Genomic DNA, 12,898 nt, shown 5'->3' with positions numbered 1-12,898 from the left:
AGACGGAAGCCTTGGAGGATGGTGCCTTTACATGCAATTTCTTTTTATTTTACTGATTCTCAGAGAGCAGGAGAAACAGGGCAGAGCTGAGTGTCACCTGCCAAAGTGAGTGGGTCGGCTTAAAATCTGTCACTCACTGGCACTGCTGGGGATGTTTCTTTAAGAGGACTTTGATCCTTGTACTTTACTCAGCATGTGACAAGGATTCCTGTTTCAATAGCTTCCCAGTTACTGAGTTACTTTCATTTCTGAAGGTGGTGGGAACAGCAGAAACAGGCAGCGATTTCATTCAGTTAAAAATGCAGTAAATTAGCAAAAGACAGAAATGAACAGGACAGAGTCAAACTCCTTGGCTCTCTGTCTCCTGTGCTGAATGGACGAAAACCCCTCAGCAAAGGGAGGTTTCACAGGAACTCTCCCTAGGGAATGGATGCGGATGCTAGAAAAACTGAGAGCTTCCCAAGGACCCTCAAGCTGCTTGGAAGTGTCCCCACAGGACTCAGCAGGTAAGGGGGCTTCCATCCCTAGAACTACAGACTAGCTTGATATTTCCTCATCCTCACACTCACTCAGATGAGCTGTCAGTGTCACAGGCAGGGCTGGTGCTACCATTAAGGCAAACTAGGCAGTTGCAGTAAATTTGGCTGCAGTTGCCTAGGGTGCCAAGATTTGGGGGCGCCAAAAAGCGGTGCCCCCAATTTTTTTTAGAGCGTTCCTGGGCTGGGCTGCCGTGCGGTCGTGCTCCACTTCTCCCACCTCCCAGGCTTGCAGGCCAATCAGCTGTTTGGAACTGCAAGCCTGGGAGGGGAGGAGACTTAGAGCGGGGGCGGCGTGCTCAAGGAGGAGGAGGAGCAGAGGTGAGCTGGGGTGGGGAGCTGCTGCACGGCTCCCCGGGCCGGGGGGTGGGGAGCTGCCTGGGGGGGAGCTGCCGCATGGCTCCCCACCCCAGCTCACCTCTGCTACGCCCCCTACCCGAGCACGCTGTCACTGCTCCACTTCTGCCGCCTCCTAGGCTTGCCGCACCAATGAGCTGTTTGGCGCTGCAAGCCTGGGAGGGGAGGAGAATTAGAGCGGGGGCGGCATGCTCTGGGAGGAGGTGGAGCAGAGGTGAGCTGGGATGGGGAGCTGCCACGGGGGGGGAACGCCTAAGGGCAGAGGGGTGGGAAGCTGCTGCGGGGGAGCACCTCAGGGCGGGAAGCTTCTGCAGGGCTGCGGGGGGGGGGGGGGCGCAAGGTGGAAGTTTCACCTAGGGCAGAAACTTCCTTGCACTGGCCCTGGTCACAGGGCCCCTCTCCCAATTTTGTCAGGAGTAAACTGCTGCTCCCATACTTCAAGTGTAAATTTGGCTGCAGAAACGCACATCACATGATGATCTGTCATGAATATAGGGGGAAAGGTAGCAATCTTTATGTATACCAGACCATTCATTTACCTATAAAGACCTTCTTAGCTGTTGTTCTGAATTGCTTTACCTGTAAAGGGTTAACTGTTTCCCTGAAGATGCTTAGAAAATCCCCACAAACAAACAAAGGAGGAGTTGGCAGAGAGCTGAGACCCAGTGAAAATCAAAGATACATTCAAATTGGGGGAATCAGTTTCCTTTTCTCAGCAGTCTTTCGTTTTGGTCTGGGTCTTCTCTCTCGGAACTGAGAGGAAGCCAGTAGGTACAAAATCTCCTAAAACCATACCTGGAATAATCCATCTAAAACCACAGAAATGTGAGTAGGGTAAAAAAGGTTTAGATAGATGCGATTTAGGCTATTTGTTTGTTGGGCTTGTGTTTTCTCTGTGCTTTTATAGGATTTTTTCATCTTTTTCCTTTTGGTAACCAAAGTTGAGCCCAGAGAGGAATTCTCTGTGTGTATTAAATTCTAGCACTCTGTAAAATCTATTACCATCGTGATTTTTTCAGATGTGGTTCTTTATTTTGTTCTTATAATAAAATTTACTTTTTGTTAAAAATCCTTTGATTCCAAAGACCTTAAAACAAAGGGTTTGTCTGTGCTCACCTTGATGAGGCAACTGGTTGGTATTTTATTCTCAAACCTCCCCAGGAAAGGGGTTGAAGGGCTTAGGGGAATATTCTGGGGGGATAGGGATTCCAAATGACCCTTCCCTGAATATTTTGTATAAATCACTTGGTGGTGGCAGTGATACCTGTCCAAGGCAGAAGACTCTGTACCTTGGAGGAATTTTAACCTAAGCTGGTAAAATATAAGCTTTGGGGATCTTTCATGCGGGACCCCACCTTCTGCACTTGAAGTGCCAGAGTGGGGAATTTTAGCCTTGGCATGATCAGTAAGTGTTTGGTTTTGATAACTGTCAGGGTTCCTTCCCCACTCTGAACTCTAGGGTACAGATGTGGGGACCCTCATGAAAGCCCCCTAAGCTTATTTCTACCAGCTTAGGTTAAAACCTGGTACGCTGCCACCACCAAGTGATTTAACAAGAAACAGGGAAAGGACCACTTGGAGTTCCTCTTCCACCAAAATCTCCCCCCAAGCCCTTACACCCCCTTTCCTGGGGAGGCTTGAGATAATAGCCTAACCAATTGGTTACAAAGTGATCAAAGACCCAAACCCCTGGGTCTCTGGACAATGGAAAAATTAGTCAGGTTCTTAAAAGAAGGATTTTATTAAAAAGAAAAGGTAAAAATCATCTCTATAAAACCAGGATGGAAAATAACTTTACAGGGTAATCAGATTCAAAGAGCCCAGCGGAACCCCCTCTAGCCTTAGTTTCAAAGTTACAACAAAACAGGGATAAACCTCCCTCTAGCAAAGGTAAAATTCACAAATTGAGAAAACAAAGATAAACTAACACACCTTGCCTGGCTGTTACTTACAAGTTTGAAATATGAGAGACTTGTTCAGAAAGATTTGGAGAGCATGGATTGATGTCCGGTCCCTCTTAGTCCCAAGAGTGAACAACACCAAAACAAAGAGCACAAACAAAAGCCTCCTCTTCCCCCAAGCTTTGAAAGTATCTTGTCCCCTTATTAGTCCTTTGGGTCAGGTGTCAGCCAGGTTTCTTGAGCTTCTTAACCCTTTACAGGTAAAAGGATTTTGGTGCCTCTGGCCAGGAGGGATTTTATAGTATTGTACACAGGAGGGTTGTTACCCTTCCCTTTATAGTTATGACAGTAACATCACAATGTGCTTAGTCCATTCCAGTCACACAATGAGGCAGAGTCTCTGCCCCACAAAGCTTCTAGCCTGAAGATTGAGAGAAGGTTTTTCCCTTTGCTGGTTCATTGGGCTTTAGCAGAGCCTGGGGCCCTGCAGTAGAGCTCATTTGCTCTTGCTGTTTTGCTGCCTGATGGGAGCTGTAGTTAGTGAATAGCTTCCTTAAGTGATGGTATTGGCCGTGTATGGCTCCCCTTCCTTACCACTGGATGGATTCATAAGAGGACTTAGGTGCCTGTCACTTTAAGTACCTAGAAAAAAATCCCAGAATCAGGACACACTGGGATTCACAAAACCCTGCTCATCTGCGGCCAAACCCTACAGTGCCTACAATCACTTGATTCATAGATTCTAGGACAGGAAGGGACCTCGAGAGGTCATCGAGTTCAGTCCCCTGCCCTCATGGCAGGACCAAATACTGTCTAGACCATCCCTGATAGACATTTATCTAACCTACTCTTAAATATATCCAGAGATGGAGATTCCACAACCTCCCTAGGCAATTTATTCCAGTGTTTAACCACCCTGACAGTTAGGAACTTTTCCCTAATGTTCAACCTAAACCTCCCTTGCTGCAGTTTAAGCCCATTGCTTCTTGTTCTATCCTTAGAGGCTAAGATGAACAAGTTTTCTCCCTCTTCCTTATGACGCCCTTTTAGATACCTGAAAACTGCTATCATGTCCCCCTTCAGTCTTCTCTTTTCCAAACTAAGCAAACCCAATTCTTTCAGCCTTCCTTCATAGGTCATGTTCTCAAGACCTTTAACCATTCTTGTTGCTCTTCTCTGGATCCTCTCCAATTTCTCCACATCTTTCTTGAAATGCGGTGCCCAGAACTGGACACAATACTCCAGTTGAGGTCTAACCAGCGTAGAGTAGAGAGGAAGAATGACTTCTCGTGTCTTGCTCACAACACACCTGTTAATGCATCCCAGAATCATGTTTGCTTTTTTTGCAACAGCATCACACTGTTGACTCATATTTAGCTTGTGGTCCACTATAACCCCTAGATCCTTTTCTGCCGTACTCCTTCCTAGACAGTCTCTTTCCATTCTGTATGTGTGAAACTGATTTTTCCTTCCTAAGCACTTTGCATTTGTCTTTGTTAAACTTCATCCTGTTTACCTCAGACCATTTCTCCAATTTGTCCAGATCATTTTGAATTATGACCCTGTCCTCCAAAGCAGTTGCAATCCCTCCCAGTTTGGTATCATCTGCAAACTTAATAAGCATACTTTCTATCCCAATATCTAAGTCATTGATGAAGATATTGAACAGAGCCAGTCCCAAAACAGACCCCTGCAGAACCCCACTTGTTATACCTTTCCAGCAGGATTGGGAACCATTAATAACAACTCTCTGAGTATGGTTATCCAGCCAGTTATGCACCCACCTTATAGTAGCCCCATCTAAATTGTATTTGCCTAGTTTATCGATAAGAATATCACGCGAGACCGTATCAAATGCCTTACTAAAGTCTAGGTATACCACATCCACCGCTTCTCCCTTATCCACAAGACTCGTTATCCTATCAAAGAAAGCTATCAGATTGGTTTGACATGATTTGTTCTTTACAAATCCATACTGGCTATTCCCTATCACTTTACCACCTTCCAAGTGTTTGCAGATGATTTCCTTAATTACTTGCTCCATTATCTTCCCTGGCACAGAAGTTAAACTAACTGGTCTGTAGTTTCCTGGGTTGTTTTTATTTCTCTTTTTATAGATGGGCATTATATTTGCCCTTTTCCAGTCTTCTGGAATCTCTCCCATCTCCCATGATTTTCCAAAGATAATAGCTAGAGTCTCAGATACCTCCTCTATTTGCTCCAGTATTCTAGGATGCATTTCATCAGGCCCTGGTGACTTGCAGGCATCTAACTTTTCTAAGTGATTTTTAACTTTTCTTTCTTTCTTTCTTTATTTATTTGGTGCCTAAATTTTTGCAGTAACAGTTTACAGGTGCTTAGTTTTCTGCCTCTGAGAATTTTCCCTACTCCGATCCTCCCAAATGCTCAAAGGCTCACACCCTACCCCAACCAAGGGGTAAAGACACCCCAAGGCTGTGGCCAAGTCGGCTGACATATGGAGGAAGGTGGGTTCACAGCCCTCCTCACTCCCTGGAAGATGAGTGGGAGGGGGTAGTGGCAGGTTCCCATCTCATTTTCAACCCTCAAGGCATTGGGGTGGCAGGAGAACACAGAGGCCCGTGAAAACTCCCTATGTGCACCTTGCTAGTGTTATCCAAATTATAAGGCCCAAGGGAGGATATGAAACTGCTCTGAACTGTGTTATGAAAATGGTCTGTTTGAGTAATAAAAGTCTGTGCTCTAAGAATCTTGAAATTGCCTGGTAGAAAAGCTACCAAGTGGATGGAAAATTGATTTTGGCATGTATGGAAAACATCTGTGGTTTTACCTGAACCTGGAAGGCATCTGAGTCCCAAGTAGCAGGAGATTTGAACACTCCCAGGTCACTGGTTGAAGAGAGCTCTCTCAGTTTGATGTCAAAGGGGAAAGAGATGTGACAAAGTGGGAATTGTCTGTAATATTTTTATGAACTATCTGTATGATTCTGTATCTGTCACCTTGGCAGCGCTATCTATTGAGGGAAAGAATTTATTTTCTCCCTGGTACTTGGGAGATGAAGGTAGGCATCTCAGACATAGAACTGCTTGGACTTTCTGGGCTGGAATCAACACACTGGAATGGCCAATCCTATAGAGACAATGGATACCACAATGACTAAATATTAACACCTCGCTGCAGCTGAACATGGGAGCACAACATGGCTGTGTCTGGAGAGCAAAGAGGAGCGGTGTCAGGGTTAGGCTAGGAAAAACAGGGTACGCAGACACAGAGCACTGCTGGAATGGGGAGACAAAGAAGACAGGGCAGGTGAGGATGGACCCAGTGACAGCCTGGCTTCTACGCAGAGGAACCATATGCTATGCCTGCCTCTCTCCAGGGCCGGCTCTGGCTTTTTTGCTGCCCCAGGCAAAAAAGCCTCCCACCACCCCCCTGCCCCCCGGCGGGGAGCGCAGCAGGGGAGGGCGCCGAGCCCAGCCGCAGCCCCGCTCTCCCCGGCCAGCCAGAGCGCCGGGGGAGGGCGGCCCTGCTCTCCCCGGCCGTCCGGAGTGCCGGGGGAGGGCGGCGAGCCCGCCGCAGCTCCACTCTCCCCGGCAGCCGGAGCGCTGGGAGAGGGCGGCGAGCCCGCCACAGCTCCGCTCTCCCCGGCAGCCAGAGCGCCGGGGGGAGGGCGAAGAGCCTGGCCGCGGCCCTGCTCTCCCCGGCCGGCCAGAGCGCCGGGGGAGGGTGGCCCCGCTCTTCCCGGCTGGCCGGAGCGCCGGGAGGAGGGCGGTGAGCCCGGCCGTGGCCCCGCTCTCCCTGGCCGGCCGGAGCACCGGGAGGAGGGCGGCGAGCCCACTGTGGCTCCGCTCTCCCCGGCGGCTGGAGCGCTGGGAGGAGGGTGGAGAGCCCAGCTGGAGCCCCGCTCTCCCCGACCGGCCGGAGCGCTGGGAGGAGGGCAGAGAGCCTGGCCGCCGCCCCGCTCTTCCCGGCCGGCCGGAGCACCGGGAGGAGGGTGGAGAGCCTGGCCACGGCCCCACTCTTCCCGGTCGGCCGGAGCGCCGGGGGAGGGCGGCGAACCCGGACGCGGCCCCGCTCTCCCCAGGTGAGCGCCACCCCCCTCCAGGTGCTGCCCCAAGCACATACTTGGAGGGCTGGTGCCTAGAGCTGGCCCTGCCTCTCTTATTCTAACCCAAAGACTTTCGGATTCTGCGTACCTGGTGACCAATAAATGGTTCTCTTGTTTTGCAAAGGCTGCCTGTGTCAATATAAATACTCACTGAGACATCTGAGCCCTGAAGGGGCCCAGTACAAACTTCCGGCAGGGGTCTGGCTGGACTGGATTCACTGCAGGGAGCCACATAGAGACACAGAGATCACTGCTGCCCAAAGGTCCAGTCTTGGAGCCTTGGAGGCCATGGGACTGCCCCAGTAGAACTGTGTGGGTCCTTGGGGCCTGGCACACTGTAGGGGTCACTGCCAGGAGACTGGTTACAGGCTGGGTATAGACCAGACCCTGTGAATCTGTGGATCCTTGACAATGCTGCCAGGTGTGTGTGAGAGCTTTTGCCCAGCATTGTGTTTTTAATATCCATGTCACTGCACTGAGATAACAGAACAAGGCAGCGACAGCTGAAGAGGGAGAATCCTTGGACCAGATTTGGTCTGATCTGTGCATGGAGTGGTTACAAGTAATGAGGCATAAAAGTCAGAATTGGTTACAAGAAAATAAAAGTAAAATGCAACTAAAGCATAATTTAACAAGCTAAGTGAAGTCAAAGCAAAGGTCTCTCTCACCACATATTCCAGCAGTCTTACAGTCTGAATTCCGTTCAGTCAGAATCCCTCTCCCCAGTCCAGTGCTGCTTCCTTTGCTTTTCATGTGTTGTTGATGCCATAGGTAGAGAGGAAGGGAAAGAGAGAGAAAAATTGTATAGGAAGGGAGAGCAAACGCCCCAAGTTCTCTCTGTTTGATTTTGTTGATACCTGACTGAGGCATTAGCTTGCCTTTTGTCGTTGGAGAACCAGTTTGTGACCTCTCTCCACATTTGGAATATGTCTTAGTAACATCATACAGTAGAATCTTATAACTTTACTTACAAAGTTGCTATGCATATTTTACCAGGACAATAATAGTCAGCAAATTATTAGTTTTCAAATGATACCTCACGAGGCATACTTAATACAAGATTTATCATAGTCCTATGAAAGAAGTGAACATAGGGGTGGAGACTGTTACAGGCATCATTGGTGCAATGAACTGGAAAGACTGCCTGGATCACTGTGGGACTGACAGAGACATTGGAGGACTGTACCCCAGAAGGGGGAAAAGTGACCTAGCCAAAGAGCTAATCCCCAGGATGACCAGGAGGAGTCTGACTTAGCTGGCCAAGACTGCATATTTTGCAACACTGCTGTGTGCCTGTTAAAGCAAAGCCCCAAACAGCCTGCTGCTGGGAAAAAGTTGCCAGATGTCAGCGCCCAGGTCCCACCATATGCTGGGCTTGTGTTTCTCCAGCAGTGAAATTGCAAGTGAGGGGCAGCGCCAGAGACAGAAGCTGCATTTTCTATCTTTGGTGGTCTTGTCTTTCCCCTTTTGTGTGTGTTTGTCTTGTTTTGTCTTCTTAGCAAATATGACTGGACGTTATCAACAACAGCAACAACAGAGTCAGCCCATGTCAGTAACTTCTTCTCTTTTCCTCACAAAGCAGTTATTAACATGTAAGCCATGTATAACATGTATGCCAGGATATTAGAAACAGGTGGGGTGAGGTACATCTTTTATTGGATCAACTTCTGTTGGTGAGAGAGACAAGCTTTCGAGACACACAGAGCTGTTTTTGAGGTTACCATCTTTATTATCATAATTTATTACTATCTAAGAGACTGTCAGATAAGAGGCTTTTTCCTTTTAAAAACTCTTTCCAGCTAAAGGGAAAGGAAACAAGGGATGTTGTTAAATGAAAGTCTAATTTAATATCTTATATTTCAAATACTTTAACTATTTTTTCTTTTTCGATATCTTTAATAAAAGATTGAAAACATTTGTTATGGTGCATTTGCCATGGTGCTAAGCAGGCTGAGGTCTCTGTATACCAAGTCCAAGCCCATTTTAACTGTTTAATATTGAACAGTGACTGGGTCATGTTAACACCTTTGACTCTTTGGGCCCTATGGGTACATCCACACAGCAATAAAAGACTCGCAGCAGTAAGTCTCAGAGTCTGGGTCAACTGAAAGGGTAGACATACCCTATATTACAGCTACATTTATACAACACTCTTATTCCAGAAGACAATTGCATTGTTCCTGTTTACCCAATGCACTGCAGAAGTGGGCTAACACACAAACAAGGCATTCTTGCTCCAAAATTAGAGTGTCTACATATGGATTTATTCTGGAATAATCATTAACCTTAGCACAGGTGCAGCTCCAGGGAACAAGCGCTAGTGCAGATGGGCTGCCAGCTACTGCTGCCATTTTAACCTCAATGATGTTTGAACCTGCTTGGAGCTAGTGCAAACTAGAGCTATGGGGAGAATCCCTTCCCAACTCCATGCATTGCACACCAGGGTGGGGTGACCTTTGTGCCAGTCACTGCACGTCTGATTTTGTTTGTTTCTTCTGTGCTCAGACCCAGCTATGATGACGGGGAAGGTTCCCTCATTCTCCTGCAGCTCTATAGTGAGCTCCGCTCTGCCCGGCTACGTTGCTCTCTGCCTCACTCTCCAGGTTCACAGGCTAGTGTCAGGTAGGAACTCCAGCCTCCTCGCTGGGTTTGCTGCTTGTTCTCACACAGAGTTCTGCTGCAGTGCAGCTCCTCGCACATACAGAGAGCAGTTACCATGTTACCTCCACTGGACACCCCCACAGCTCAGGGCAGACCCAGCATATTATATCCCTCTGCCTAACACTGTCCGGTGGACTCCTGCCAGCCAAACCCCTGGGTGAAAACTCCCATTGACTTCAGTGGGGCCTGGATTTCTCTCCTGGATTTAGTGTTTCCACTTCCTTTATGGTCCTTGCTTTAATGTAGCACCAGCCTCCTCTCTGCCCCTTCCTGCTAGTGTGAGAGTGTCCCCCTCCACCCCGCCGCCCCATCTTCTCCTGCCATCTGGTACATTCACTGACAAAAACCTTCATTGACGCAGAGCCATGGTTACCGGGGGTTTCACCTGCCCTTCCAGAGCATCGAGTTCAGCAAAACTCAAACTGCTGAAAACCAGGACATACGGAGTTAAAGCACATGCCAATGCAACCTTAACTCTGCCTCCTCCCCAGAGCTCGCACTAGCCACTGGGAATTACCTGCATGCATCCAGCTGCAGTCACTGTGTTAGGTATAGCTGGACTGAATGGTGGAGATATTAGCTGGAGCAGCTTGGTGGAGCAGTCGCTGTGATGTGAGGTCATCTGGGTCAGAGCTCCCCCAGGCATGTGAGGAAAGGATAGAGGTGCATGTGTACCTTGAGGGAGCCAGTATCCCCCATTTCAGCACTGAGCTGTGTAGTTGTGTCAGTAGCAGGGCTCAGGAGTCTGTCTTGCCCCAGGATTGTCTGTGTGGTCAGTGATGGGTAAGGAACATATAGTGCCAGATGGAATCCTGGGAGTGAGGGTGAAGGGACTGTTAAAGGGGGTGACAGGGTTGTAAAAAGTAACAAGTGTGGGGCTGTTCCTGGGCCATAGCTCAGTGTAGAATAGGGTCAGTAGCTCCTGTTCAGAGCAGCTCCCCTAAAAACAAGTTTTCCCTTAGCAAGGAGAAGGCTTTTGACTCTGTGCTACAGTCAGGGATGTCCCTAGGGGGATGCGTGGCCCGGGACAACCGCTCCCCTGCCCCCATTCCTCCCCTTCCCCCCAAACCCCGCACCACCCTGGAGTGACACCGGGAGCTGGTGAGGCAGTGTGGAGCTAAGCAGGGCTGGTCACACTGCCACCAGCCCCTACGTGCCATAAAGCATGGGGCCCCCCCAAAGCGTGGGGCCTGGGGCGACTGCCTTGAACCATCCAATGGACAGGATGGCTCTGACTATAGTTGTCAAGTGCCCTGATCCCTGAGTGATGTGCCTTATCTGCTCAGGCAGAGTGTGGGTCTGGGTGCAGTGGGTGTATTGGATCAGCTCTCAGAGAGGGCAGAGTTAAGGTTGTTTTGGACTGTACCTTAACTTTGCATTTGCTGGTGTTCAGAACCCTGAGATTTGCTGAACAATTTTCTGGTAGGACCTGAGATACCTCTGGAAACCTTAACTCTGCATTAGCAAAGATTTTTGTAAGTGTCTTTCCTAGTTTCTTGAACAGAAAGAGGACTCCTTGTACAGTAACTCCTCACTTAATATTAGAGTTATGTTCCTGAAAAATGTGACTTTAAGAGAAACGATGTTAAGCGAATCCAATTTCCCCATAAGAATTAATGTAAATTGGGGGGGTTAGGTTCCAGGGAAATATTTTTTGCCACACAAAAGGCATTATATACATTTTAAACAATTTTAAACAAGCAATTTAATACAGGCATATTTTAGAAACAATTTAATACTACAGTCATCATTGCTGAGTATGAAGCTTCGTTGAGGTGGTGGAATCAGAGAGTGGAAGAGGGTGGATTGTCCCCCTGCTCCTCTTGCTGTTCTTGCAAGCACAGGCACTGACTTTGCCAGGGGCGGGGGGCTCAACCCTCGGCCCACCCACTCCATCCCTTCCCCCAAGCCCCCACCTTTAACCCGCCTCTTCTTCCCCCCTTCTTTACTTTGCATGCCTCATCCTCGCTCCTCCCCCATCCCTCCCCTGCCTCCTGCCCATGGCAATCATCTGGTTTGCTGCGTTCAGGAGGCAGGGGGGAGGAGAGAGGACATGGCGCGCAGGCTCCCCCTCCCTCCTGCCTCCTGAATGCTGCAAACCAGCTGGTTGCCACAGGCAGGAGGTGGGGGGAGCAGGGGGAAGGTGCTGATCTGCTGGGTCTGCCAGCAGGCGGGAGGGGCTGGAGGTGGGGGGTGTAGGGGAGCTGATGGGGGGCTGCCAGCCCTGGACAAAGCAGGTAGCCAAACGACGTTATAGCGGAGCATTGCACAACTTTAAACAAGCATGTTCTGTAATAGAGCAGGGACGTAAGATCGAAACAACGTTAAGCGAGAGGACGTTAAGTGGGGAGTTACTGTAGTAGACATTAATGGTCATTTAGACAGTTGTAGTTCTCACTTAGGTTTGCAACTGATACATGACTGTGATAATAACACAAAGCCCTAACTTTTACATAGTACTTTTCATCAGTAGAACTCAAGGAACTTTATTCATTATACCCATTTTACAGATGGGAAACTGAGGCATGGAGCAGTGAAGAGACTTGCCCAAGGTCATCCAACAGGCCACTGGCAGAGCCAAGAATAGTCCCAGTCCAGTGGTCTCTCTACTAGGCTACACGGTTGCTATGTCATTCCTCAGCACTCCTCACTCTGCCTGTACATTTTGTTACAGTGCAATGAGGGCTAATGGGATTGTGCTTTGATGGGTTTACAGTGTGTAGTTGCTAACAAGGCTGGTGTGAGAAATCTGAGACATAGTCCATGTCCCAGCATCTTGACAGTTCCCTGGTGCTTACAGTGACTGTAAGTGTGAGAGAAAACTGCTGAGTCTGACTCCTTCTCCATCCTCTGTCCCATCATCTCTCACAACATGTAGCCCCCCTTCTCACCTCCACCATCCCAGCTCCCCCTCCCCTTCCCTCACCATGAAGCCATTAGTTAGCACTGTTGAACCCTTTAATATATAAGATGTTGTTCCTTACTGTCTCCAGATGGGGTAGACATACCTGCACTAGCTCTGATCAAGCTGTCATGCTATAAATGGCAGAGTAGCCACAGTGGCACGAGCAGCCTCCCTGAATATGTACCTAGGGTCCTGCGCACGATCATACCTGGGGAGCTAGCCCATCCCCCCCACACCACCATGGCTACGCTTTCTCATGCTAGCTCAGTCAAAACTAGTGGGTGCATGTCTACCCCCACTGGAAATTACACTTCCAGCTCCCTCTGTAGACATCCCTATACAATGTTACCAGCTTGCAGAATTTTATCACAAGTCTCATGACATTTGATGGGTTTCTTAAAGCCACAGCTCATGGAGGCCTGTGATTAGGTGAGAATCTCAGCTTTCATTT

The 12,898-nt window shown here is 48.8% G+C and overlaps 1 protein-coding gene across 1 annotated transcript in view; it reads left to right on the top strand.

Moving 5' to 3' along the window:
• The window catches only part of LOC101941834 (butyrophilin subfamily 1 member A1-like), a 52,428-nt gene continuing 39,530 nt past the window's right edge, over positions 1 to 12,898 (top strand). Inside the window, exons 1-2 of the mRNA XM_065562969.1 lie at positions 1 to 506; positions 9,387 to 9,503. Coding sequence (XP_065419041.1) covers positions 374 to 506; positions 9,387 to 9,503 — 250 coding nt within the window. The 5' untranslated portion in view covers positions 1 to 373. The remainder of the gene's footprint in view (positions 507 to 9,386; positions 9,504 to 12,898) is intronic.

The sequence above is a fragment of the Chrysemys picta genome, chromosome 12 (assembly GCF_011386835.1).
Source record: "Chrysemys picta bellii isolate R12L10 chromosome 12, ASM1138683v2, whole genome shotgun sequence".
Classification (NCBI taxonomy): Eukaryota; Metazoa; Chordata; order Testudines; family Emydidae; genus Chrysemys; species Chrysemys picta.
Note: the sequence above shows the minus strand (reverse complement) of the source record. Positions and strands in the feature narration are given on the sequence as shown.